General features: G+C 51.4%; 2 protein-coding genes across 3 annotated transcripts; both read left to right on the top strand.

The window, feature by feature from the left end:
* Nucleotides 1-1,506: 1,506 nt before the first annotated feature.
* Nucleotides 1,507-23,021, top strand: ZFP91 (ZFP91 zinc finger protein, atypical E3 ubiquitin ligase). Of its 2 annotated transcripts, none has more exons than XM_055722784.1 (11): nucleotides 1,507-1,882; nucleotides 2,487-2,512; nucleotides 13,476-13,691; nucleotides 13,930-13,966; nucleotides 14,456-14,542; nucleotides 14,903-15,025; nucleotides 17,426-17,476; nucleotides 17,912-17,990; nucleotides 18,359-18,473; nucleotides 18,973-19,072; nucleotides 19,431-23,021. In XM_055722784.1, exons 1-11 carry the CDS (start codon nucleotides 1,539-1,541, stop codon nucleotides 19,939-19,941), a joined length of 1,689 nt encoding a protein of 562 aa, XP_055578759.1. In that variant the 5' UTR covers nucleotides 1,507-1,538; the 3' UTR covers nucleotides 19,942-23,021. The 2 variants fall into 2 exon arrangements, with proteins under 2 accessions (XP_055578759.1, XP_055578758.1); XM_055722783.1 differs by having other exon boundaries at nucleotides 14,453-14,542.
* Nucleotides 20,839-25,716, top strand: CNTF (ciliary neurotrophic factor). The gene is made up of 3 exons (XM_055722789.1): nucleotides 20,839-20,976; nucleotides 24,044-24,334; nucleotides 24,658-25,716. The coding sequence occupies exons 2-3, from the start codon at nucleotides 24,155-24,157 to the stop codon at nucleotides 25,129-25,131; spliced, it is 654 nt and encodes a 217-aa protein (XP_055578764.1). The 5' UTR covers nucleotides 20,839-20,976; nucleotides 24,044-24,154; the 3' UTR covers nucleotides 25,132-25,716.
* Nucleotides 25,717-27,736: the final 2,020 nt, after the last annotated feature.

Below are 27,736 nucleotides of genomic sequence, written 5' to 3'. Positions count from 1 at the left end.
GCCTATGGCCTTGGTCTGGAACTGACAGAAGGAACCATGTGAGTGTCTCAAATTTTTCTAATTCTTTAACTTTCGTGTTAGGATGTACTTCTCGCCACAGCCCAGTGTTTTTGCCAAGAGGAATCAGACCGTATGCTGTTCTCCACAGTAAAAAGCTTTGTTAGAGCACTCTCACGAACTGAGGAATGGAGATTTGGATGCACTCTTGTTTTCTAGCCTTATTTAATAAAGCTTAGGACTTGAAACTCAAAAGCAAGAGGAAATAAAAGGCCGACCCATGGGTATCAGTTTAACAAACATGATTTACCAGCTAAATGCCTCAGGCTCTTTGAACTCCCTTTTATTTTTGCAGCCACGCCGGACCTGCAGCAGGGCGCAGAGCTGCTACCCGCGCAGGTGGTCGGCATAGGGGGCCATGCCGGCACAGGCAGCCCCGCAGCCCTGCGGGTTGTGGCCCACTCCCAGGCACAGGACGCAACGGTCGTGCTCGTCTGTCACCGAGATCCCGCGGCCGCAGGGGCACTGCTTGTACCCCTGGGCAGGCGGGCCCGCCGCCATGGGGCCGCCAGCGGGCAGGCCCCGGCAGGGCGGCTCAGCAGGCCCGGCCCGGGCACACCGCAGCTCCCAGCATGCGTCGCGGCCGCTTCCGGCCAGCTGGAACTACACCTCCCGGCAGGCAGCGCGCATGCGCGGAGCCCTGTCGGAAGTGGGCGGGGCCACCGCCGCAGACCCCGCCCCCTTTGCGCCGGCCGCCATTTTGTCACCGACTTTCACCCGCCGCCCGACGGGGCGTTTTTTTTTTTTTTTCTTAAAGGAGAAGCGACAGCCAAAAGCGGGCCACGCCGCCAGGCCTCGCCGGGACCGCGAGCGGCGCCGCAGCCCCACGGCAGGGAGCGGCCCCGCGCGGGGCGGGGGACGAGCGTCTTCCTCCTGCCAGGCCTCGCCCGCAGGGCGAGGGCGACCCGGGGGCAGCCGGAGGGGCGCAGGCAGCGGCGGCGGTAGGGAGCCCGGCGGTGCCGAGGGCCAGGTGGCGGCCGGGCGACCGACGGGCGAGCCGGGCGGCGGGGCCGGCGGAGCGGCGGCCGAAGGGGCCGCGCTCGGGTGGGCGCCGCGGCGGGGCCGACCGGGGGAGGAGAGGGCGGGCGAGCGCGGCGGCCCCGGCAGCGCCTGCGCGGCGCGGAGCGCGCGGGGAGCGGCGCCGCTCATTGGCCGCGCCGCAGTGGGGGGCGGGCCCCGACGCGGGCGGGCCGCCCATTGGTCGGGCGGCGAGAGAGCGGTGGAGAAAGGCGGGAGGGCGGTGGGAGGCGGAGCGGTAGGCGGCGGGGCGAGGGGAGGCAGGGTGGCGGGCGGGGTTACCCATCGTCTCCTGGTCGCGGATTGGTGGGCGCGGGCAGGGGGTGGGTCGCCCGGCGGTGCCGCGTGAAGGTGGGCAGCGGGCAGTGATTAGGCGCGGCCGGGGTGGGCGTGGCGTGGCTCGGCGGGCGGGAGCGGGGGAGGAGCGCGCAGCAGCCGCCGCGGCCCCGCCGCTCGCCGCCCTGATGCCGGCGGGCACCGAGCAGCCGGGGGGCGCCGAGGAGCAGCCGCGCGCCCAGGGCCCGCCGGCGGCGGCAGAAAGGCCGCTGTCCACGGGCCGCCGCCGCCCACCGCCGCCCGCCGCCGATCAGGGGGAGGAGTCCGGCGGCAGCCGGGTGCTGAGGGGCGGCCGGGAGCGGGGCCGGGCCGCGGCCGCCGCTGCCTCGGCCGAAGGGGGAGCCGCCGTCGCCTCCCGCCGCCGTAAGGCCGAGTATCCCCGGCGCCGGCGGAGCAGCCCTGGGGCCCGGCCCGCCGCCGAGCAACCTCCCGCCGAGACGCCACCCGCCGCCAAGAAGGCCCCCCGGGTCGGGTGAGTGCCTTGCGGCACCGCGCTGGGCCCCTGCCCGTCGCGGGGTTGCGGGGCTGGCGGCGCAGCCGCGTCCTGTCCCGTCCCGTCCCACCCCGCGCGAGCGGCCCCGGGGCCCGCCTCCCGCCGTGGGCTGCCCGCGCCTCCGCCTCTTTGTTCCGGGCCGGGCCGGTCCCTGGGCAAGGCCCGCCGCGGCGGGGTGGCCTTCGGGCCGCGCCGAGCCTCCAGCGCCGGCCGGCCGGGGCTGCCAGGTGCCCGCCGCGCCGCCCCCGGCCTGTTCGGGCTCCGCACGCCCGAAGCCTCGGTGCCGGGGCGGCGGGGACGGTTTTCCCGTGAGGGGGGGCACGTCTCGCTGCCTCTGGGTTGGCGGGGCGGCGGGCAGTCGTGTGCGGGAGGGGTAGCCCAGCCAGAGACCCCCCGCCTGAGGCCGGGCTGGGGCAGCCTCCGGCCTTCTCTGGGTGAGAGCCGAAACCGGCGGTGTGTGAGCCGGGCGACGGGTCCGCCCGCAACCGGGTCTTGGGGCTCACCTTCCACGTCCTTCGGTTTCTTGTCCCCGCCGCCATGCCTTGAACGGTGTCCCTCATACTTGCCTTATGTATCTTTTCAGGTGCACGGATAAAACGGCTGGTAAAGGTAAGTGCTGAATTATTCCCTCCTCCTGTTGTTTTCCACCAAGAAGGTCAGGGCTTTCCCACGAAGGCAGCCAAACATCTGTTGGATCTTTCTTTTTAAAGAACATTTTGTTTCTTGATGACATGCAGTTTCTTTCCAAGGTCTCTCTCAAGATCATGGAGCTGCGATAAGCTGCTGCTGATGTTCACACGTGCCCAACGTGCAAAAACTTACTTTTCCTCATAGCCACTAGGGTATTGCTGTGCTAGCAAAAGTTGAGGCTGCGCCACACCGCAGCTTGATGGCTGTTGTTGCACAGTGGTCCCAAGTAGCTGGCAAAGCCTGGGCTCGCATCTGTCCTACTGCTGGCACAGATACAGGTGTAGGGCCTCGAGAGACACATGAAAGGCGTGTGGAAGTAGGAGTATTCAAATAGTTATGCTCGTCCTTTTCTAGCTTTATTGGATTGTGAATTTCTTATGTCTTCAGGGGTGAAAAAGAAAACTTTTGAAGGCAAGGGACAGGCTTAATGGGTCTAAATCAAGAAAGTCCAACTGTGGGGATCTGTGACGAGGAGCGGAACTTTTCTGTTCTTTCAGTGTGAGCTACATGAACTCTGTGTCTACTTAACAGCTTCTTGTAAAAAAAAAAAAAAAAAAAAAGGACTTCTGAAGCAGTTCCAAGTAAAAGGTTTTGTGTACTGTTGGTTTTGATCTGGCACTAGAGAATTGTCACAGAATGAAATAGTGAGGAAAGACGGTCATACACCTGTGCAAATGAATTCAACTTTCTGCTGGAGCTGTTCAGTTCTGGTTTCAGGCATTTGTGTCTTGAAGGTTGCCTTTATTCTTGTAATTCTGTAACTCTCTAACTTTATTCCTATAAGTCTATAGATTTATTCCATTTGGGTGTTGAAATCCATCACAGTTCTAGCTGGCAAGGTGTATTTTTGCAGACCAAAGCAGAGTTAACTGATGTGTGTATAGCACAGACACCCCACACACATTAACTGATGTGTGTGTTTACCTCTTACAGCATAAAGGGTGCACAGAGTGTTGTAAGACCTTCAGCCTTCTAGGTCAAAGCAAATTTGCTGAAATGTGCAAAAAGGCATGGTGTTGTCACTTCATACATGTATAATGTTAACAACACCTTTTAATGGTGATTCTCAGTGTTTAGGATACCCTTAAGCAGAAATGTTTACATATAGTGGTGGAAAACAGGCAGAATAGTCCCGCTTTTACCCCATTTTCTTGGGATGTGCTTGGAAATGACAAACATCAGTCTGAAATTTCCCAGGTTTGGTGGATGTCTGCACTCTAGCCATTTTAGATTTTAACTTTGTGCTCTGAGAGATTCAGTTGTCCTCGAATGTGGGAGTGGCAAAAGGACTTAATAAATGTTTTGGGCTCTTTTTTTATGATTAGACTTGTAGCCAAAATGGGTGGCATGAACGTTTGCATGGGAATTGGCACTGAGAAGTGGTGACTACTTCTAGCCTGAAGGAAGTCTGCCTTGGTGATTGTGTGTGTGTGTTTGTTTCTTGTTTAGTTTTTAAAAACACAGAGGTGAGAAAGCTGTACTTCTGTGTCCCAGCTGCACGCTGAACAAAGTCCTTGCTGTGTGCTTGTGCTTGTTGGGGAAGACATAGAAACAGACTAAATAAAGTGTCTTCCTCAGGCAGATCATGTGCTACCCAGGAGAGGAGCTTCCCTCCCACTCCCCTCTTTTCATCCCTTAGCATAAAATGTTTGAAGAAGCCTAATCGGGTGTAAGCAAATTGCGGCTTTGCTTGCATGGTAGGGTTTTTAGTAGCTAGGAGTCCTCCATACTTCTGGGAAGTAAAATACCATTTGTCGTTTCACCCCTGGATGAAGCTGGGCTGGGGGAGAAATCCAGTAAAGCTGCTGAGTGGTTCTGGTGAAGGCTTTGACTTGAGTGCTAGCATTTAACTGGTGTGAGTTCTGCAAATCACCATGCAGAATTAAATTCTGTTACCCTTTACTGTAAAATACTAAATCCAGTGTAGAATATTAAATTTGCATGAGCTCAGCCGTAATTGTTAGCCTCTATACAGGACAAATGGCCTGTGCACGTGAGGTGTACCTGGTGACACATCCTGTTCATCTGTCGGAGAAATGAAAAACTTGCTGTGCCGAAGTTTGTTCATAAGTTTTGTTACCTTGTGTCTGGGATTATATTTTGAAGTAAAACCACCAGTGTTACTGTTGGTAAAGCAACCTTGGGGTGATGGGTGCGATCACGGCTAAATTTGTGCTGTCAATTATAACAGAGAAGCTACTTGCCAAGTTTCACATTCTTCTGTACAGTGCCATGAAATCAGAGGGCTTTTCTGCTTATCAACTTGGGAGCGCAGGCACAAAGGTCTGACTGTGCAGGTCTGATGGGAAGATCACGGGAAGGTTAAAGTCGAAGGTGTCTGTTGTGTCAGATTTTAGTATGCGATTTTTACCATACTAGTGTTCGTGAAGGCAGTTGCAAAGTCAGCTCTACCAATTGTATTTCCTGTCTTGCCTGCTTAGTCATGCAATTGCAATATTTCCCTAATGTGTTTCTGTAGAAATATTAGTTACATAAGTAGAACATTTAATCTCAGCTTATAAATAAATTCATGTAGCTAGAGTCAGTCTGTGTAGTATAATTCACATTTGACTTCCCATAACACCGTATATTCTCGTGGGAATAATTTCATTTTAGTTAGGCCTGAATAATTTTAATTATTTGAATATGGACTTAATGAATACACTTCATGTCTTTCCATCACTGGACTGAAAATTCTGTGCTTACGGTGACTCTTAAAGTCACATAAGCAGTCAAACAAAATGTGTTTCTCCAATTTACTTTTACAGCTAAAGCAGTTTCTGACTGTCCACCTTTTTGTAAGATTCTATCCCTGCTGTTTAGTAGCCACTTTTAAGAGATTGAATGAAATCTTTCAATCAATTTCAGTTTCAAAACCAGGAGGTTTTGCTCAAGAGGGAGCATTGGAGTAGTGGCTGACTATAAAGATGCCAGGTTTGCGCTTAGTGGTAGAGCCCCTGCCTCACTGCATTCCCAAAGCATACAGGCTTTGTCTTTGAGGTTTTAGAGCTGCAGGTTGCAAAAAGGTACTTCTCCCGCAGTAGGAAGAAAAAGAGTGGGGTTGGAAGCATTTGTACAAGTGTAATATGCCATGGATGAACACTCAGATCACTGAATATCTGTGTCTAATGTTGCTGTGCTTGTGTCATGCAGCTGAAACTTACTAGATGCGGACCTTGTTTATGCAAGTTATTTTTCTTGCATGTTTTAGTTTTGCGACTTTACGTTGGTATTGATGCTTTTTTGCAATTATAAGAATGAGATCAAATGTAATTCTTTAGGTGCATGCAGGTAGCAAGCCGTGTAGTAGTGCTGTTAAAGGTGGAAAGAAGGGTTTGTTGGAGAGGTAACACAGGGCCACATGAAGCCTTTATTATGTACAGTTGTGATTGAAAGAGATGTAGTGCCACATGCGTGGAGACTCACCTCCTTGGAAATCCAAGGTTTCTTGCACAGTGTGGGCTAGAGGATGATGCCAGCAGTATTTACATACATCTTCAGCACATGGTTATAGAAACCGTGCATTAGAAACAGTTCTCCACATGAGTGAATATCTAAAAAAAGTATCCCATGTGTGACTATCTGAATGATTTGTTCCATGATAATGTAGTTGGGGTTTTTTTTCGTATGAGGCTACTCTAATGCACGTTGTGGGTGGTTGGTATTGCAGCCATTCTCCCACCACAGTAGCTTTCAGGTTGCAATCTGAAGGCTCAGGGTAGAGGGGAGCTCAGGGGAGCTCAGGGAGCCGTTTCTTCAATGGCTCTGGAAGGAAATGGGTTGGACATGCAAGCCGGCTCTTCAGCAGTCCATTTTTAACTGCTAGAAAAACTGTAAGGTTTCACAGATTAAAAAAAGATGGAAAACTTTTAAGACTGTAGTTGTACAACATGGTTTTGTGGCATAGATAGCTTGCATTATACTTCTTTATTTGCATTCTTAAAGCTTCATGCTCTTTCGGTAACGATTGCTTTCCCTTAAGATTTTGTCAGTGTTTTGAGAGAGAAATGTCATTACTTAAAGTCAAACCTTATAAAAACGTGCTGAATTTAAATAACTCTGATTGCCCAGACCTACTTTGACTCCTAAAACAATTTTCCTGTGTCCCATATGTACAATTTCACAACTCTTTGGCAGGAGGGAGCCGTTAGGATAGAGGTTTACACTGTTTTGTTTTTTTTTCCCCTGAGTTTCATTTTTGTCTGTGTCATTATGAAATTATGTTCAGTGCCTTATCTGTTGTGTGGTTCCTATGTTAAATCTTAAGTTGCAGTCTGAGATGTGTATATGCAGTGGTGCATTTATTCTCCTAATTGTTTTGTTACTTAATAATTCATAGTTTGTTTTCCTTTCACTTATTTGTAGGTAGGTTATTTTCTGAAAGTGTCTACTTTTCAGGATTAGTAAGATGCTTTCAAATACTTCATAAATCAAAGTTTAGAAAATTTCTTGTTAGTATCAACAAACTGTTAATTTGTAACAGTTGAAAGTTTTATTTTTCTATGCGTCAAGGATAGATATCGAGGCAGGGATATTTGTTACTGTTGTGATGTCAAAGTGAGGAATCTGTTACTGCAACAAGCTTACCTCTGAGCTGCAGGGTGAAAGAGCGTTGGTAAATAAAAGCTTGAACATCTGAACAAGCGTGGCTGGTACAAGTAGATGGGGAGTACCAAACAACTCCCAGTTCTGAGAGTTGTCGAGTGGATTTCTGAGCTGCTGGTAGAGCAGGGCTGGTGCGCAGCAATACACCAGTTGTAGACTTGGCATAAACCAGCCTTTTATAAGTTGTGCTGTAAGCAGCAGAAGCAAGAAGCTCTCCTTCCAGAGGGTTTCCACCATTCATCCCCAATGAAACCTGAGGACAGCAGCATCTCGTAGCAGTGCTGCTGAATCTGCAAAATGGCACCTGTACTAGCGTTACTCTGCGTACCCTTCCTGTGGGGAGTGGTGACTTGGGTCCCTGTTCTTTGGCTACCTGCTTATCTTTCCCAAAACACAGACCAACCTAGCCACTGCATACGCAGGTTATTAGGCAAACTGGGGGTAGGAGAGCGGTGGACAGATGCAACATGATCATGTGAGTCACGGGATGAAGGAAGTACTGCTTGTTCTTCAGGAAGTAAATGCAGTTGGTTCAGACTTTCCCTTTCTGCTCTTTGCAATGGGTAATTGATCTGTGCCCGGGACTTTGTTTTCCTTCAGTGCCCGGAAAAGAGGTCAGGGAGGTGTTGGCCATGCGATATGTGTATTTAGTGCTCAGGCCCCTGTCGGCTTGCTGTCAGTTACCCAGACACATTCTTAACGCTTGTTGTGCATCCAGTGATGTAAAAAAGAAGCAGTAAGCACCCTGTTCTCGGGACAGTCTCCTATAAGGAAAATGCTGTGGGGCCAGCGAGTGACACAGCTGTAGATGAAGCAAGAAACAAAGCACGAGACAGTGAGTGCCAGTATCTCTGGCCTCCTGTGGGTATCCTGCCTGCAAAGTGGATCTATGATATAGGGAGGAATTGAGACTTGTAAGGGTGAGTTTACCTCCTGGTCTAGGAGACAGCAGACAAGCTTTGGTGTTTATGTTTCAGTTCATGGCAGTGCTGGTATACGTAGGAAAATATGATACAGGTTCTGAGGTAGAGATGATTTTGCTGGTTTGGTAACCCTGCGTGCAGTGCTCCAGGGGCAGAATTAAGAGTGTGAATGAGAAAATGTTGCTGCTGCATGTCTGAAATGGGAATCCATGCTGACTAGCATGCTGAGCAGAGATGGAGCATTACTGGGGTAAACTCTGTTAAGAAGCAGAGCCGTGCCCAGACTTTTGTCTTGGGATTGTCTAAACAATAACACAGCTACAGCTCTGTAGCTAATTTCCTCCCAGGTTTCCTTTTCTTGCCCCTTCTCCCAGTGACTGGTGTTTTCTTCAAAAATCTTAAAGTTGAAGGATGTTTGATACCTCCTGTGTACCATCATTCAAATCTATATTGAGTTTTCTGCCCTGGACACTCTTAAGTTTAATGGCTATTGGGCAGAATCAGCAGAATGGTGAAAGCACCTCAGAATGAAAGCTGCTTATCAGTGATGGACTTAAGGGAGAGCTCAAGGTAGGAAGAACTCGGGAGCCAAAAGACAGAAGGATCGGTAGGGCTTTGCCAAGTGGATGCTCCCCATCTCTCTTGAGTGACTTTCTGTAGGATGCAGGCATCCACACAGTTCCCAAAGCTAACTTCTCTGGAGGCCGTGGAATGAGGTGGATAATAATTAACATCGGTACTGTAGAGCAGCGGGAGCGGGAGCACAGGGGCGCTTCTTGGCATACTTATTTTGCCAAGTCGTAGCTTCTGTTGCTGCCTCCCCATAAAAAGTCATTTCAGCAAAAGACAGCAGCACTGGATCTTAATCTGAGGTTGTCTGTGCCAACTGGCCGGCAGGCTCTGCTGAAAGGAAGACCTAGAATTTGTTTTGCAGCAGCTGATTTGAAAAATAAATGCTTGGTGCTTCTTTTTGATTTGCACTGGGGGTGTCTCAATGCCTGTTGTCTCTCATGTATCCTTTTGTCCTCCTGAAGTCTGAGTTGTTACGTACTGGTGTCCATCACCACTGTTGACACTTGCAGCAAAATAACAGGGTGTTGGCCTACAATCCATTTTCCCTGCATCTTCTGGGAGGACAGGAACAAAATTTCCAGAGAAATTGCAGCTAGGCAGAGCTAGTGGTGTTGACAAGTTTGATGCAGTTTTAAATGCAGAATTGACTACAGCCTTTCTAATTTAAAATTTTCTGTGTTTCAGTCTCGAGATTAAAGCTGCGTCCTTTTTGTTGGAAGAGCAGAGCCTGATTATCTGTAATAGCAATGTTTATTCCCTCTATCTTGTTTCTTTTGCTGCTTTGTGCCACTAGCCAAATCCTACTAACGGAGGAGCAAGGAGCGTGGCTTTCTGTGGAGAGGCATTTGTGAGAAAAGAGGGTTAACGCTGTGTTCATCCGCAGGGCCTGGATTTAATCAGGCTAAATGTGGTACCCAAGACAGGACTGAAAATAATAAGGTCCCCGTGTAGTCAGTTAAGAGAGGTAGGCATCTCCTAACTCCTTCCACTGGTGACAGAGACAAGGACAGCCATGCTCCTGATCGAAATGTGCATGTGAGTCCTGTTACTTCCTGCCAAACACTGGAAGTTTTGGGAGGAATCCTCAGATGCCATTAATATTGCAACACCTCCAAGTGACAGGCTTGTGATTACCTGTAACACCATGTTGGGTGTGACAGGAGAGCAGCGGGAGGAGGAAGCACTGCTCTTCTCTCTAAGCCAGTTGCTGTCTGTGTTTAGTGGATTTGGGGTGGTTTTTTGGTTTTATGGTTGGGGTTTTTTTCTTTTGTTATTTTTTGACAGGCAGGCTGGATTCATCAGAAGGCTGTTTTTGTGAAGGAAAAAGGAAACTCGGCGTGAGAAGGATGTAGAATTTATTAAAAATTTTTAAATTAAAAATTTATAAAAATATTTTGCTTTTTTAGATTCAGGCAAAGCCTTGGCGAGTGCTGACTCCAGCTGCTAGTACAGCTGAATACTTTACAGATACACGTTTTCTGGTGCAGCTCTGACCCTTGCACCAGGGACCTGTGTCCCCTGTTGGGAGGGCCTAGAATTATAAGGGTTTTAAACTAATAGCTCTAGGTCTGTATTACTTTGAGTTCTACCTCAAAGTAAATATTTGATGCTTCTCCTAACGGTGGGGGTTTTTGGAGGTACATGGGTATTCATGGCGTGTAAAAATGCAATTAATCTGTTAGACAAGCACACTGAAGTAGAGGAAGAAGTAAAAAGGAGAAATCATGGGGAAAGCCTTATTAAGCATCTTCACTTCAGAGAAATGAAGCAAGTGTGCTTTGTAGTAATGTGTTCTGAGGGAGGTCTGTTTCAACTCCGTAAGTCTAATCTTTGAAATACTGGCTCTTGCTAAGAAATCAGCTGAATGCCTGATCTTCCAAGGGAGTAAACCCCTTTCAGGAGCAGCAGTGTGCGCTGTCGCTGGTAGCGCAGTAGTGTTTGAGGTGAAAATTTCTAGAGAATGGCTTCAAGTGTATTTGGATTTGATTTAGCATTCAGAAAAACTGAAGATGTTCACAATAGGATTAAAAATGTAAAGCAGTCATAGTTCACCTTGAGAGCTGCTAAACCAGAAAGGCAAAAGGAAGGCATGGTTCATGCTCTGATGAAGTGGGCTTTAGACATGACATGCAAGACATCAGGCTTGGTTGCCATTTTAACAACAAAGTTGTGATGCTTCATGTCCTGTATTCCAGTCAGGTGTTGGTTTTTTTCCCCAGACAAATGTTGATTTTTCCCACCCTGTTAATCAAGGATTCATGAGTGAGTCATGCAGAGCAAACTACATGCTAGAAGTAAAAGGATGACATGGTTGAAAAGGCTTGATGCAAAATTAGAGATTTTGGGTTGGGAGGGACCTCAGGATATTTCTGGTCCTACCTGCTGTTTAACATGGGTTCAACACAGAGTTCACATCATGTTGGTCAGGGCTTTCTCCAGTCAGGTCTGGATGAGCTCGAAACATGGGCCTGTGTGAACCCTGGTGAAGTTCAGCAAGGCCAAGTGCAAGGTCCTGCACCTGGGTCGGGGCAACCCCTGATACCAATATGGGCTAGGGGATGAAGGGATTGAGAGCAGCCTTGCAGAGAAGGACTTGGGGGTACTGATGGGTGAAAAGCTGGACATAAGCCAGCAATATGTGCCAGAAAGCCAACAGTATCCTCAGCTGCATCAAAAGAAACGTGGCCAGGGAGGTGATTCTGTCCCTCTTCTCTGCTCTGGTGAGACTCCCCTGGAGTACTGCATCCAGCTCTGGAGTTTTCAGCACAGGGCAGAGAACTGTTGGAGTGAGTCCAGAGGAGGGCCACAGCGTTGATCAGAGGGGTGAAACACCTCTCTGATGAGGAAAGGCTGAGAGAGTTGAGGTTGTTCAGCCTGGAGAAGAGAAGGCTCTGGGGAGACCTTATTGCAGCCTCTCGATACTTGCTGGGGGCTTATAAGAAAGATGGGGTCAGGCTTTTTAGTAGGGCCTGTAGCGACAGGACAAGGGGTAATGGTTATAAACTGTAGGAGGGTAGGTTCAGACTAGATACAAGGAAGAAATTTTTTATCATGAGGGTGGTGAAAGACTGGCACAGGTTGCCCAGAGAGGTGGTCGATGCTCCATCCCTGGTCACTTTCAAGGTCAGGTTGGACGGGGCTCTGAGTGGTCTGGGCTAGTTGAAGATGCCGCTGCTCGCTGCAGGTGGGGTTGGACTAGATAACCTTTAAAGGTCCCTTCCCACCCAAACCTGTCTGATTCTATGGAGGCTGCACGGCTCCATAGAGGGTTGGGCTTCTCTTCCAGTGTCTGACTGTTGTCCTGGGGGAAAAATGCTTTTCCTTTATTGAGTCGGACCTCCCTGTTTCAGATGACGACTGCTGCCCCTCATCTCCCTGCTGTGCACTTCAGCAAGAAGGTTTGAGCTGCTTGATAGCCTGCCTGTACATTGTAGGGCTGCTGTTGTGTCCCTCTAGGGTTTTCTGTTCTCAAGTCTGAACAAGCATGTTTCCCTCAGCTGCTTCTCACAGGTTGTGTGTTTCAGCCCCCAACCTTCTCGTGGTGGGAGTCCAAAACTGAGGGGGAATCCAAATGCTGTCTAACGAGTGCTGAGTAAAGGACATGAACAGTGTCTCTCTGTATCCTGACTGTGTTCCTGTGAATGGCACCCAAGATGCTGTGGACCTCCCCCACTGCCGATGCATGCTCCTGGCTCTTGATGTGTAGTTTGCTCTTCACCAGGACTTCTGGCATGGCAGAGCTGCTCCCTGACCAGTCCTTAGAGGACTGTCCACTGACTTTGCCAGCGAATGCTTGATAAATTCTCAGGCGTCTCAGTGGTACTACTGGCAGGTGCTCCGGCAGGAGAAACCCACCTGAAACCAGACAGCAGTGTATTTGGGTAAAAAGGAGTGGGTCAGAGCTTAGCCCAGAGTGCAGGCCCTGCAGAGTGCTGCAGGTGGCTTTGTGTACTAAAGCAGTGGCAAACCTGGAGTGCTGAGCGTAGCCAGCTACTTGGGATTGATTTCTTCAGCACATCGCTTGTGAAATTTCAAAAGGCATTTGAATTTGAGTTCATTAAGGCCCAGTGTCACAGCAAGCACCAAGAAGTGAGATCAAGCAAACTGTCCTTGTGAATTTTAGTTTTTAAGGGATGAACTTGCTCACATGGACATTTCAGCCAGTTCTGTTATCTTGCCAAAACCTATCTGGAGATCAGCCATCAGCCAAAAAGAAACCACCTGTAGAAGCTATGAATGGGTGGAGACACCTCAGGCTAACAGTGCTTGTGATGCTCCTTGCTCTATAATAAGACCAGAAACATCCAGCTCAGATCCCTCTGAGTTATTATCAGGTGTACAGTTCTGATTAAATACGTGTTTGGGGGATTCTCCAAACATGACTTCTGATGTGGTCCAATTTTGAAGCTAGTCTTTCATAAAGCAGTTGCTGAAGTTTGAGTGTCTGTCTTGTAGTGCTTAGGGGAGTTCGGAGCCAGTATGTAGTCATAAGCCTTTTTGAGAGAGAAGTGTAAGCTGTTTTTAAATATTTGTGTTTCATCTTAGAGGCAGTAGGAAATGTGTTGAGAGTTTTAAAGGAAGGCTTGCTGAGGTAAGGCCCTGGGGTGCGTCCTGGCTGGCTGGGCAGAGCTACATTTCAAATCTGTAAGAATCAGTGGTTTCCCTGTCAGAGTAGACAGGGCAGCGATGCTATTCAACGTCATGTAATGGAGAGGAGTGTGGATTGATGATGGGATTTAAGGTTTTTGTTGTTATGAAAGAGATTGCAATGGGTGTTTCAGATCCCAAAGAAGAGAAGGAAGAGAAGGAAATTTCCAGTATCCTCACCCAAAGCCCTCCTGTCAGCACAGCCAGGCCTAGCAGAAGCTGGCGCAGTAGCCGGTCAGCCACCGTGGCCCGCCAGCGTGATGCTGAGAACTCGCGTGCCTCCAGATCCAAGACCGGTTCCCTGCAGCTTGTCTGCAAATCAGAGCCAAATGCAGACCACCTTGAATACGGTACGTGGGAAGCCCTTTGATGAAAGTGCCTGAAGATAGCCAGGTCTTGGGAACCTTTGAAGGGAGCTGGATGTGAGCTCTATGCAGACTGTGGCTGGTAGGGGCATGGTGCTTCTTGGTCATGAGTACCTTCTGCCACCAGCGCTCCTGGCACTGAATGTTGACGGCGGTATCTTGAGACAGATTTGCTCACTGCAGCGAACACAGATTGAAACCTAATGGTGACTTTTCCTTTCAGAGGTCACAGAAGAACGTCAGTCTCCAGCTGGAATCAGGTAGGAAGCTCTGTTTTGTGGTATTTCTTCCTATTTAGTGTCCCAAGAAGGGAAGATAAGGGCCTGAGGTTTTTTCAAAATAAATGCTTCTGTGAAAGGATCTATGGGACGGATGGTAGCTCTGTTCTTAGTCCTGGACTGTTGCATTTACAGTCTGGATTGCAGATGGACTGCAGGTGTCAGGAGATACTGTGGAGGAATGGATAGTAATATTTGGTCTGGGTGTTTCACCTGGTAGCTTTATTCCTTCAGGAGCAGATGCTATCGTTAGGTGGGTTCACAGGAGGAGACTGCTCTGCCTAGCCTGTCTGTTTTAGCTGTCATCATGCTCCTTAGTCAGTGCAAGCTGTTAGCTTTCCCCAGTCATGCTGGATGAGAAGGTGCTATGTAATAGCGTTTTTTCCATCCTGGGGGATGATGCATGAATATTCCTCTGGTAGTGCTTAAACTGTTGCTGCAAAGTTCTCTGTTCTCCTTTTCTCATAGCAGTGATGATGATGAGATGCTCATCAGTGAGGAAGAAGTTCCCTTCAAAGATGATCCAAGAGATGAAACTTACAAGCCCCACCTAGAGAAGTATATTGGATTACATTCTTACTGTGTTTTTTAGACCAAAAAAAATTGTGACATCGTAGATGAATGAGCTTAATATGACCCAAAGAACCTGTGCTAGTTGCTGAAGTGGAATGGCTCCCATTGGGCACTGTGTTTTCTAAATATTGCCTACAGCTGTTGAGACTGTTTTTTTAATGGACCAAAGCCTTTGGAGCCCTGCTGGCTGCCGGGTTCTTCCTTAATCCTTGTTCATACTTCTGCTTAGAAGTGGGACTTCAGATAAATAGACCTGGACTGTGATCTAGTTTTTGCTTAAATCTTTGTAAAACACACGCAACGGGAAGGGTATTGGAGTAATATGTTGTATTTATTTCTTCATAGGGAAGCGCCAAAGCAAAGGAGAAAAGCTAGCAAGGGGAAGGAGGAAAAAGAGAAACAGAAAGAGATTAAAGTAGAAGTGAAAGAAGAGAGTGAGTTTCGGGAAGACGAAGAACCGCCAAGGAAGTGAGTAAAACTCTACAGTTACATGTAGCAGTGTGTATTGTGTATTTTGCTTTCTTAATAGGGTACAAGAGTGTTTTCCTCCCTCCTCCTCTGGGCCTGAAAGATAATAGAGCAGAATCTTTGTTCTGATAGAAATTCTGCTTCCGTCTTGCACGTTAGGCAAGGAAAAGCAAAAGGCTTGGTATTTTCATTTAGTTTAAGTTGGGGAGTTTTTCTCCGTACTGTGGTTTAGTCCACCTACCTAGATATGGCCACACAGCACGAAATACTTCAGAGCATTCTTAAAATTGGTTTCTGTTGTGATGTCTGAAGTGTACTAGACTGTATTAGAAAGCCAGCCTGGGAAGGCAACATCTCTTCTGTTGCATGCCTAGAGGCAGACACAGGAATACTTTGTACATCTAATGTGGTACGTGTCCTCCTTGTACATCTGGGACTAAAATACCAGAGCTCAGGAAAAAGTTGTGTTCTCCCTCGTTTTGGAGAAATAAAGCAAAAAACTTTTGCTGCCTAGTCTGTCACTAGTGCTTTGAGTGGAGATTCAAAACCTTTGGGCATGCTGTCACTGGAACTCAGCGCTGAAGCTCTCTTTCTGGCAAGCAAGGTAGATTGGATTTATGTGTCTGTGTCAAAGCCCTGCTTTGGGGGGGGAAGGCAGTTTTTGCGTGTTAGTTCCTCTGAGTAATTGGAACAAATGGGGCTCCCTCTGCTGGTCTGCGGTGTGGGGCTCTGCACACCTTTCTAATTTCTCTTGCTGTTTCGAAGCTGCTGCAGAGCTGATTTACATTGGAGAGGAGTAAGGATGCTGGTATTTTGATAATTTTTTTCTTTCTGTGAGAGGTGGCTTTCTGAGGCTCGTGGTTGTGTTGGTTGGATCAGACGCTACTTTTGTGCATAATAAAATCTGTGCTTCTGCAGAGGGTTTGGTTTGAATGCTGAGTGCCTGTTCAGCATGTTACTGGCACAGTCTAGCTATCAATAAAGATGTCTCAGTACAGTGTCTAGAAAAGACTTCTATCAATAAGTAAGTGTCTCTGCAGCAATATGATCAAGCAGGCACGATGTTCTGGGCAGAGCTGTTGATTGGGAAGGGTGCATTTTACATGTAAGTGTAGGTCTGCTCAGACATAGATTTTTGTCTTGACAGGTGTATAAGCTGCTATAGTTAATTCAGAAGACTGCAAAATAGCTGCTAGATCACTAATCCCGTTCTTTCTAGTCATGCAGATTGATGTTGTTAGTGTGGTATGAAATGTTACCCAGCAGAGCAGAGGAAACGGGGTGCACCATCAATCCTGGACTGTGTGGGCAAAATTACATGGTTTTAAAAAATGCATTAGGAAATGGGAGGGGTTGTGAGAGCAAACCACATGAAGCATTTATTTCTCAAGAACAGGGGTCCTCAAACTTTTTAAACAGGGGGCCGGCACGCGGATGAACTGGCAGGAAGTCATCTGCGGCTGCTTGGTTCCCCCAAACCCCGGCAGGGGGGGTCTGTAAATACCGGGGGCCGGATTGAGGACCTGCTCAAGAATGTTGCCTTCCTCTGAATCTGTCACCAACTTGCACTGGATTGATTTTTCTAGAGCTTGCAGTTAATGAGGCAACAGCTTGCTAACTGTCTGGAACAGAATCTTGTGTGCTGGTGTGCAGCCTGGAAAGGGATGAATTTAATTATAAGGTCGCAAGTTGTTTGGACAGTTGCAGGTTTAAAAGAAAAAATGTGAAGTGTGTGATGCCTGGTTGAGGATTTTCTAAAATAGCTCTTTCTCGCTTCATTGTGGCAGAAGAGTTGGTAATTTCTAACCGCAGCCTGTTGGACTGTAGCTTTCTGATACCTATTTACTGGTAGCCACTCAATTGTGAATGGTGGGCTGACACATTTGAGCTAGGCAACCATGTTCAAAAATACATTGTATGCTAAACCTAGCGGGTAGTCATGCAGCCGCAGCCTGACACTGTTGGCAGAAGCTGGGTGATTTGAGGTCTGCCACATGCCACCAAATGTCATGCAGAAAAAGTTGTCACTCAGGTTATCAGAAACATGGGCACCACAGCTCCACAAGGATTGGTCTTCTGTGTGAGGTAGCAGTTCTGCAAAATGCAAGGGAAATTTTTGTGGAGGCTTGGTTACTTAACTTATTTAGGGAACCTGCCCATCTATTGCAAGAGCATTTCCTTAGAAACTTTTCAGGTGTTTTGATCCAGAGCAGGTGGCTGACTTGCCAGAGCAGCTGACTTGCTGGCTGCGGTGTTACTACTCTTCAGCCTAAAAGTGTAGAAGAGTTCTGTAGTATTTCTTAGAATGTGCTCCTGCTTTATAGCATACACTTAAAAAACTCTGCCCGTTACCAATGTAAAGCAGCTTCTTTCAGTTCTGTTTCTGTAACCCTGTTACAGGAGGGGAAGGAGGAGAAAGGATGACAAGAGTCCAAGGCTGCCCAAAAGAAGGTAAGCAATCCCTTCTACTCACTTCTGTTCTGAAGACTTGCTTCCTTTGCATCTCACACAGATGTTCATTGTCTCAAAGCCAACTCTCTTGCACGGTATAGAAGTCTGCCTTGAGGGAGGCGGGGATATCCGCAGCATGCTGTGTCTTCCCCACTTCTGAGTTGATCCCCAGCCTGATATTGCCCAGTAATAAGGTTCTGGGAAGTCTCTGTCTCCTGGGGTTTTCTTGGCCCTGGGGAGAGACCTTAAGTAGTGCTAGGACTGGAGGGAACTCTTAGACAGGGTCTCTATTAGCATAGCCCAAATAGGAATACTGGAGCAGTAATCCTTTGCTCTCACGTTGCTGAGCTGCACTTGCACTCATTTACCTTGCTGCTGCCTTGGCTTCAGATGCATCAGCTAACCGCTCTGCCCATTTCCTTACTGACTCCTTAGGAAGAAGCCTCCGATACAGTATGTCCGCTGCGAGATGGAAGGCTGTGGCACAGTCTTGGCTCACCCACGTTACCTGCAGGTTGGTTCAGATTTTTCACTTCTTGAAGGGCATGTGTGAGGGCAGGGCAGGGCTGCTTGGAACAGGCAGCTAATCTGTCACTGGAGGCACTGAGGCACTCCTTTCTAACACTGTCTTTTTGGTAAACTTAATCAGTGGCGGCCAGTTGTGGCCGTGTGTGTCTGTATCTGTCCTGTCGCTACATGTTCACATTCGTTTGGCTTTCTTCTCTCAACAGAGATCAAAGTGTTTGTGTTCATGGTATAAGGGTGTCTTGTCAGTGATTGGATCTGGTGGCCTGCTGAGGGGCCATCTGGGATCAATGTGTCTCAGCTGTGCTCTTAGCTATGTAAAGAGAGAGTCTACAACCTTTCACTCTTTCTTTATAGCATCACATAAAGTACCAGCACTTGCTGAAGAAAAAATATGTGTGTCCTCATCCCTCCTGTGGTCGGCTCTTCCGACTCCAGAAGCAGCTTCTGCGGCACGCCAAACACCACACAGGTACAGGGAGGTGGGAAACAGATACAAACTCCTCCTCGGGTCAGTGAACAGACAGAGGGAGGAAAATGGAGAAGCCTCTAGGACTTCTGGGGACAGTGAAGCCAAGGCAGGTGGCGTAGACTTGCAGTAGCAGCAGGGTATTATTTCCTTCTGGGCTACTGTCTTTTAAGGAAATGAGAGAGGCTCTAGAGTCTTTAATTCACCTCTTGGCAAGTATCACTCAGGGGCTCTGTAGAGGAATAAACCAAGCCAAGCTGTATGCTAATTTGCCAGTCCTTACAGTATTGCTCAGAACAGATAATTAGCTCTTAGGAGAGTTAACACCTTAACTCTCCAGATCAGCTGGTGTGGTGTATTGTGGGACACCTCCTCCTCTGCCATGCCTGCTGGCGCTTCTAGTTCTGCTGCTTCTTGGGCAGCTTTACCTGTAACATGTGAGAACTGGGAAAGGGAGCAGGTCTGTGGGGAGAGTAATGCTCAAACTGGTATTGCTTTTTAGATCAAAGGGATTACATCTGTGAGTACTGTGCCCGGGCGTTTAAGAGTTCTCATAACTTGGCAGTGCACCGAATGATCCATACGGGCGAGAAGCCCTTGCAGTGAGTACCTCTGCCTGTCTCTTGCCCTCCTACTTTGAGGGACCCTTGGATGCACCCGTTCTTGGACCGCACTGAGAGCAGGGGCAGCTCTGAAGTCAGGGCTGGAACCTGTTCCTGGTGTCTCGGCTCTCTTTAAACGCACACCTGCAGGAGTGTTTGAGCTGCCGCTTGTCTCACTGGCTCCTTGAGGCAGTGTCTCAGTAGAGATCTGAGGAACGTAAGCCCTCTGCAAATAAAACTGGAAGAGCTGGAGCTATGGTGACATCCCATTTTAATGAGCCCCTGCTGTTTTCCTGGGCTGTCCCCACGAGTTCGTGGGGATGTCCCTTTGTTGTGACCTCCCTCTTCTCCCTCCCAGGTGTGAGATCTGTGGATTCACCTGCCGGCAGAAGGCTTCCCTCAACTGGCACATGAAGAAGCATGATGCGGACTCCTTCTACCAGTTCTCCTGCAACATTTGCGGCAAGAAATTTGAGAAGAAGGACAGTGTTGTGGCCCACAAAGCCAAGAGCCACCCTGAAGTGCTTATTGCTGAAGCGCTGGCTGCCAATGCGGGTGCCCTGATCACCAGCACCGACATCCTGGGCACTAATCCTGAGGCCATTGCACCACCCACTGATGGCCAGGGCCTCCCTCTCCTTCCCGACCCCCTGGGAAGTGCTGCCCCAGCAGACTGCCTGCTGCTGAACCCTGATGGGATGCCGAAGGCATACTGCGGTGGGGCAGAGCGTGTCAGCCTCGTGGCTGATGGCAAGCTCTTTGTAGGCAGTGGCAGCAGTGCAAATCCGGAGGGGCTGGTCATGAACACAGAGATCCTGGGAGCCACCACAGAGGTGCTCATCGAAGATTCAGACTCCACTGGACCCTAGTGTGTGGGGAGCACGTGGGTGCTGGGACAGTTTGGACTCTGTATTTAAAAGGAGGGGCGGGGGGGGGGGTGTGTTGGGGGGTGGGGGAGGGGGGGAGAAAGAAAAAGAGACACTCACTGAAAGAGAGAAAAGTTAAACAACACTTACAATACTAGTAAATAACCGAAGGGGCTGCTCCCCTCCAGCGTGGATCACAGCACATCCTCTTTCCCAGCCACTTCTCTCTCTCCCACTGCTCCTTTGTAGAAAGGGGCACATGCTGCCATTACCAGAGCAAGTTGGATTGAGCGATGGATTTCTCCAGGGGAGGGGAGTCTGCTGAAACCCTTCGCTCTGCCCCAAAGCAGGTGCCTTTCTGGCTCCTTGATGTGGCCCCACTTGCGAACTAGAAAGCGTTTGATGTGCTCTGGACAGGTTTCTTAGGACTCCCTCTCGCCCCTGGTCCCAACTTCTATGCATCGCTGCACTCTGGTCCTTGCAGTCTCATTCTTCCTCCCGGGGCTGGGAGTTCGGCTTTGGCACTTTAGGCCCCCTCAGCAGGGTGAGCTGTGAAACGGCGCACGTCCCTCTCCCCACTGCACTCCTCTGCTCCAGCTCTGGCAGGAAGTCGAGGGAACGCCCTGGCTTATAGATCATGTTTGCTTGGAGAGGCCCCGGGGGCTATGGGAGCCCTGCGTGGGAGAGGCAAGGAGGAGCATCCCAGTTTGACGACAGTAATTTGCACTTTGAACATGCTTCATTTTTTGTGTTGTGGTAACAAGATTCCTTATTTATTGATTAAAAAAGGGTCGGTATTTTTGAGTTATGTTCTTAGGGGGCGGGGGTGGAAGGGGTTCAGGCTATTTCCTAGTAGGCTCCTTTGCGCTAGTGAGCTGCAGGGAGTGCCATTGTAACAGCAGCTGGGAGAGCTGAGGTGAAGGCAGCATTCTGGAGTCAGATGTCTCTTGCAGCTTTTCCAGAGTAGAGGGAGAGTCCCTGGAGAAGAGCCTGTTTGCAGTGGGAGTCTCTGCAGCAGCGTTTTAGCAGGAGGATGAGGTGAGTGATGGAACAGCTGGCTGTTGTCTCCCTCCCTCCCAGGTCGGGGTGAGCTCCTTGCATTAAATACTCTTTTTGCCTCCCCCTTGCTCCCTAGCCTTTCAGGGAAGAACATCGTTAGCCAGGAACTTGTTCTCGGGAGTTAGGACGGTTGTGAGCTGCTTGCTGCTGCGCAATGTTGTGCTCCTCATCCAACTCCGCCTCTCCTTTGCAGGTCTAGATAAAGATACAGAAGCAGGGACTGGGTATGGTTGTCTCGGGCTTGCTTATCCAAGGCAATAGACTGATGCAGGACTTAAGGGGCTGTCAGTTCATCTCCCTGCCCCTGTTCTGGGGGGAGGGTGTTGTGTAGCCATGTTCTCAAAGGTCTCTTCTGTGCAAACAACCCTGCTTTATGTAAAACGTGGCAGTTCAAGTGTTACCTGCCGGTGTAGTTAGGACAGCTCTGAGCCCTTGGAGAAGTTTCCATAGCAGACACATCATATCCCATTTAGACTTGGATCTTTTTGCTCTTGCCTGAAACTGTGTGGAGATTCAGTGGCCTTGAATTCTTAGTGTTTTTTGGAAGAGGTGAAGAATAACCTGGGCTTTTTGTTTGTTTGCTTGTTTTTTCAGTTGGGTTTATGTGATCGGGAGCAGAGCTGAAGTTTCTTGTCCAAGCAGAACATCAGCTAAATTGGTCTGTAGCACACAGCAGCTAGGCAAAATAGGGTAGGGTACCTGGGGTCTGGAGAATGGCAATAAAACATGGAATTTAATTGGGAACTTTTTACAGAAAACTGACTGAACACCCGCTCTGTCCCGTGTGCTGCCTGGAAATCCAGCTGTGGCCTAAGCCTGACAACTTTTATTGGGCCATATGCCCTGATTTGCCCCCTCCTTTCCCCCCTTACAACTGATATCTTTGTCAGAGCAAGTTGAAACACTGCTGGTCTTGGTGTGGTTAGTGGCTGAACAGTTTGCAGCCGTGGTGTCTCATGCCCTGGGTGTGGGCATCCCACATTCTTGCATCGCAGCATCGGTGTGGCTCCCATGCCTGCAGGAGATGCATCTGGCCACAAGCCTCTCGGAGATAAGGATGAGGGCCCAACATACCTGAATGCGGGTCTCCTGGGATGGTGCATGTCAGGTCCGCGATGGTACGGTGTTAAACTAAACCGGTTTCTTCAGTTGGGATGATCCAATTTCTTGCTTTTGCTTGGATCAAATTCATTGTGATTTCCAGCAGGAAGCTTTTGGGTGGCCAGCTGGTCCCCTCCCCATGCCAACTAAAGAGAAGCAGCACAATGAGACGTGTTCAAACCCAACTCTGCATGGTTTCGCCCCCCAGCAGTGTGCGTTTTCTGTCTGGGGAGTCATGTGGTGGCATGTCTCCTGGCCTGCATCCTGGCCACCGGTAGCAGATGAGCTCCCGTGGTGCAGCTCGGCCACGTTGTCCCCACGCTTGCTGCAGACCATGCTGCTGGAGCTGCTTTTCATGCCCTGCCCCTGTGCCCTGTGGGAGGTGCGGAGTGGGCAGAGGCTTGCACAGAACACTAAACGGAGAGCTCGGGGGTTTTGTTTTCTGAGGGATGGCACTAAAATGCTTTTGGGTCAAGGGCTTGCTCGCCTCTGGTGACGTGACACTTGGCACCTGGCTGGGAGGCAAGGGAAGCTGCCTCGTCCTGCGTCTGCCCCCGCCACCCCTAGCAGAGCAGAGTTTGCTGTCGACTGCATTCCTGGGACACAGAATCGAGCAGCTCGTTTACTTCCCAGCCCAGCCACCTCTGATCCCCTGCCTTTTCCTTCCATCCACACCTCTTGTAGCTCTCCTTTTTCTTTTTTCTGGTCTTGGCCAGTTGCCTGTCTGTCCTTTAACCACAGCCTGCTAACCCCCGATGCAGGAGAGACTGGTGTAGCTCCCTTCCCACTCCCCTTTGAAGCCCTATAACTGACACAGCCCTCCTGCGGCTCTTCCTTCCCTCGATGTCTCTCCTTCACTCGCATGCAGTTTGCTTCAATAAATTATTGTAGTAGTTTGCAATAAACTTTTTTGTATTTTTTTCCCCCGGTATTTATTTTTTTTTTCTCCTCCCGGGGAGGGAACGGAGGGCGCGCAGGGCCCTTCGTCTGCCCTCAGCGCCCCGGAGCTTGCGGGCGCTGTGCCCGGCACGGGCAGCGGCGTGGGGGCTGGAGGGTGGCCCCGGGGCGCGGGGCTTGGGCCGGGGGCTGAGCCAGCCGGAGCGGGGGGCTCCCGGAGCTCAGCGGCGCTTTTTGCAGTAGCCACCAGGTGGCAACGACGCTGCTGCGTTGGCCACCGGCCCGGGGAGCTGGGGCTGGGGGGGCCGCCGGCAGCTCCCCAGCCAGGCTGGGGCAGGGCTGGGTGTACCGTGATAGTAAAGGGAAAATGCTTTTTCAGCTCCTGGTCTTTTGTTTGTTGTGTTGTTTTTTCTTTTTTTTTTTTTTTTTTCTTTTAATCTGGGTGGTACATAACCAAAATAAACACTGAGGAAAAAGCAAGCCAACCAAAAGGGCTATTTTTGTCTTGGTGTATGCAGCTCCTCACCTGTGGCAGGGGGCTGGTGTTGCCCTGGGGTGGCCAGGACCCCTTCCCCTGTCTGTAGAATCCTCTGGGAAAGGAGGGGGTTAGACCTTGGGGACCTGGTCCCACTCTGCTGTGGGGGAATAAGGGGGCTGGAGGTGGCTGGGACAGGCCCCTGCAGCCTTCTGTCAGGGTCTGGGTCACAGCCCAGCCTGCAGCTGGATCTCCAGCCCGGGGGCTCCCCTCAGGCCCCTGCTGGCGAACCCCCAGCGCTCTGCCCTGCTCAGGCCCCAGCCTGCTGCCCAGGCTGAGATGTTGAGCAATGTCCGGGCTTTGCTTGCCTCTTCCCGGCAGTGGTTTCCCACACGCTGGCATGAGCCGGGGGGATTAGTGTGCTGCTAATCTCACTGTGTGGCTGGGAGGGAGGAATGGGTCAGAGACAGGGCTGGGAGCCTGTTGCTGCTGGGCAAGACGGTTCTGGGCAAGGCGCTTGGAGTAGCAATACACGGGGGAATTAGGGAAATAATCTGTCGCTGTTGATCCCAGAGGCGGGAATTTACAGCGTTGTGCCAGGCCCCAGGCGTGGAAGAGGGGGAGAGCCAGGCCAGCGGACGTGTGAGTGGAGCTCCCAGCTGGAATGCACCAGCTCAGCAAGGGATGGTCCTGCCGGGGCCAGGCAGGCGCTGTGCCCTGAGCCTGGTGCATGCTAGAGCTGCCCAGGCCATGGCTGCAGCAGACGGTACCTCAGCCACCCTCCGGCGCCGCGACCTGTGCAGCCGAGGCATCCGCCTGGCTGGGAAGATGCGCTCGGACGTCATCGACCTCCTGGACACCTATGTGAGTTTGCCCTGCTCCCTCCAGCTGCCCGTGGGGCTGGGAATGCTGGTGGGGTGGCTGCCGCTGCCGGGGTCCAGGGGGCTCCTGGCGGCTGTGCCAGGGCGCGAGGGCTCTTGCCCACGGCGGAGGTGGGGGATGAAGTGCTGCCGGTATCTGGGCCTTGGCACTGCCAGCCGATGCTTGGGCAAACCTCGAGCACCCAGCTTTCCACTGCCCCGAGTGCCTCCTGGTCAGTGATGAAGCTGCACAGGTGGGGCTCAGGGTGGGGATCCCCCGCCATTTCTCCTGCTGCTGCTGACCTCTGGCTGCTCTTGCCCCTGCAGGTGGAGCGGCAGGGCTTGGATGCCTCAGCCAGCGTGGCAGCGGTGGAGGGGGTGCCGGCGGCGGCAGTGGAGCGCTGGGATGAGCAGACGGGGACCCAGCGGCTGCTGGAGAACCTGGCGGCATACCGGGCCTTCCGGGCCCTGCTGGCCCAGATGCTGGAGGAGCAGCGGGAGCAGCTGGGTGAGGCTGACACTGCCCTGGACCGGGCGCTGGCGGCCGTCCTGCTCCAGGTCTCAGCCTTTGCCTACCACCTTGAGGAGCTGCTGCGGCTGGAGAGCCGTGGACCCCCCAGTGAGGAGGGGGCTGGGCCCCCCCCAGCCCCCCACCTGGGCCTCTTCGAGAGGAAGCTGCGGGGCCTGGGGGTGCTGCGGGAGCTGGCCCAGTGGGCTGTCAGGTCTGCACGGGACCTGCGGCAGCTCGCCAAGCCCAGCCCAGGCAGCAGCTCGGCCCCCAGCCCAGCTGAGAGCCCTTGACAGTGGATGTGGGGTCTGAGGCCCCACTGGGGTATAGCAGGGGGCTCCTTGTCCACCCCTGCGGAGGGCGGCTGGCAGTGAAGGAGGTTGTTCAGGGAGGGGGATGGACAGGAGGGACCGTGTCATTGACCCCTGGACCCCCCATGCTTTTGGTGCCGCTCCCTGTGGGCCCCTTTCCCCATGGGGAGACTGAGGCATGAGCCACACTCGATCCCCAGATGGGGTGAGCCTCGGGGGTGGCTCGGGCTCTGTCTGCTGGGGGTTGGAACTACCCCCTGGGAAGCAGCTTTGCCGTTCACCCCTGGGTCTGGAGTCTGTGACCCTCAGCGGGCTGTGGCTGTGCTGGCCTTTCCTTTGTAGTTCGGTGGCTGCCTGGCTTGCTGTGCCCAGGTGCTGCCTCCAGGGCTCCTGTGGAGGCAAGACAGGAGCGAAGGGACAGGAGAATATTACCTGGTGAAAGGAGTCTTAAGACCTGCCCCCAGTTGCAACACACAAGGCTTTGCCTCCTTCATGCAGACTCTTTTCTCCTGTCCAGCTCGCATTTTCTGTGCATTGAATTTCTGCTCTAATTGCTTGGGGGGGGGGGGGGGGGGCGTTCAGGGGTGTGTTGGGGCGGGGGGGTACAATCAGGAGGAGATTTCTTAACTGCTCGGACAAGGTAATGCAGAGAATCTTTTAATGGAGGTCTGTGATTCAGAAGACCCTCTGCAAGGAGGTTTGTGCCTCCAGGGTTTATTTTGGGACTTGGAAATGGCATGGAGGATTAAACAGCCCCAAAGACATCGCTTGCTCTGCGAAGGGGAATGCCATGAGGTTTTGCAGGTGCCTGGGCCATGGTTTTCTTGCTGAATGGATGTGATGGGTGCTGAGCAAATAAAAGGGCTGGGAGATCTGCCGGGGTGATGTGACTTCTTGGAGTAGGTGGGACAGTGGGGCTGAAGCTCACCAGAGAGCCTGGGCTGCTCCATTTGCACCTCAAGGAAGTATCAGTCCTGGTGGGGTGGGAGGTTTGGGGGGGAATGGGACTTGCTGGGGTGCCGCGGGGAAGAGGAAGAAGCTGGGGATGAAGGAGATGGAGGCAGTGGGAGGATGAGGAGGAGCCGAGGGGTTCACTGGGGTTGTGCCCCATCCTGGTGTGGCCCTGCTTTCCACCCTGCCCTGCGAGAAGGAAGGCAACATGGGGTGACGCTGGAGCATGGGATGGGGGGGGAGGCTGGGGACGTGCCTGGCTGGCCCTGTACAAAGTGGCTTTGTGCGGCGGGTGGTGGCAGCACTGGGCACAGCACCTGCCCCAGCACCAGTGGTGTCTGCGTGGCCATGGGGGGCCCTGGGTGCTGCGGGAGGATGAAGGGCGATGCCGAGGCAGGGGCCCCCAGCGCCCGTCCTGCCCACCCCACCGGCCACATCAGGGCAAGCAGGGCCGCAGGGTTGGGGCTGCCCCAGGGCTGGGGGTAAGGGTGGTTTGGTGGCATCCGTTTTTTTGTGGGTGATGCACAAGAGGAAGAGCACGCGCCTTGTTCATCCCCACTTACTGCCTGACCTCAGCTTTGCAGCTCAGAGCAGATTATTTGCAATGTTTCTGCTTCCCTGCACTTGGGAATAACAATTTCTGGCCTTTATTTTTTTCAGTCAGAATGAGTCCCTTTGCCAGCAAGTATTTCTCTCTCCCAGTCCTGTCTGCTTTGTGTGCTCAAAGCCATCTTGCTTTTCTCCCCTTGCACCCTCGTGCTCAGTAGCAGCCAGGTGCTCACATCCTTGCCCACCTGCTGCCCCTCACCTTTCTGAAGGTAAACACATACATCTGAAGCACTGCACATCTGTCTCTGAACCTTGCAACCTGAGCAGGCAGGAACAGACCCCTTTTCTCCCACCGCAGTAGCCTGGGTACGAGGTGACCTTCACTTCCCCCGGGAACCAGCCCCAGTGCTGGCACCGGTCCCTGCAACTCGATCCTTCCAGATCGGCTGCTGGCGGTGCCATGAGCTGAGCTCATCCTGCTGCAGTCACGCTCTGGGAGGTGAGCAGCAGTGGGAATTGAAGGTGGACAATGATGTTGCTCCAGGGGCTTCCCTGGTTTGTGCCCAGCAGCCCACATCACCACTTTTGCAACCTTCCTTATTCCTTCCTTGCTACCTTGCCAGTGGCGCTGCATGTGTCTGTGTTCGCAAAGCACCTGCAATGCTTTGAAATGGCTGCCGTAACCAGAAACAACGTATAAAAGCAAACCATAATACAAACCTCTGTGGTCTGGCTGGGGGAGAGACTTCAGGTCCCCAGCTTTCTCCACCAGCAAGCACCCACCAGGCAGTAGAGAGGTGGTGATGTCTGAGCCCACCAGGTTTTAGTGCTGTTTTTCAGCTGCAGCCCCAAAGGGAATCACCAGTAAACTGATCCGGTGAGAACAGGGGCATCCAGCAACCGGGGGCCCTTGCTGCTGCGAGGCCCTTTGGACTTGCATCACCGCAGGCTGAAGCTGAGTTGATCCTGGTGGCTGGAGGTGACCGAAGTTACTGATTTTGGAGGCAGAAATTAAGAGCTTCAGGGGAGGATCATCATGCCCCCATGGCTAATGCTGCTGAAGAGCCTGAATGGCCTCCTGCAGACT

This window comes from Falco cherrug, chromosome 10 (genome assembly GCF_023634085.1).
Source record: "Falco cherrug isolate bFalChe1 chromosome 10, bFalChe1.pri, whole genome shotgun sequence".
NCBI lineage: Eukaryota > Metazoa > Chordata > Aves > Falconiformes > Falconidae > Falco > Falco cherrug.
The sequence above is the reverse complement of the archived record's forward strand: the minus strand, read 5'-3'. Positions and strand labels throughout refer to the sequence as shown.

Coding starts and splice junctions, on each gene's coding strand:
- ZFP91 (XM_055722783.1), top strand. CDS start 1,539: ATGCCGGCGGGCACCGAGCAGCCGGGGGGCGCCGAGGAGCAGCCGCGC. Junction 14,543..14,902: donor TACAAGCCCCACCTAGAGAA/GTATATTGGATT, acceptor ATTTCTTCATAG/GGAAGCGCCAAAGCAAAGGA. Junction 17,477..17,911: donor CCAAGGCTGCCCAAAAGAAG/GTAAGCAATCCC, acceptor CTGACTCCTTAG/GAAGAAGCCTCCGATACAGT.
- CNTF (XM_055722789.1), top strand. CDS start 24,155: ATGGTCCTGCCGGGGCCAGGCAGGCGCTGTGCCCTGAGCCTGGTGCAT. Junction 24,335..24,657: donor TCGACCTCCTGGACACCTAT/GTGAGTTTGCCC, acceptor TTGCCCCTGCAG/GTGGAGCGGCAGGGCTTGGA.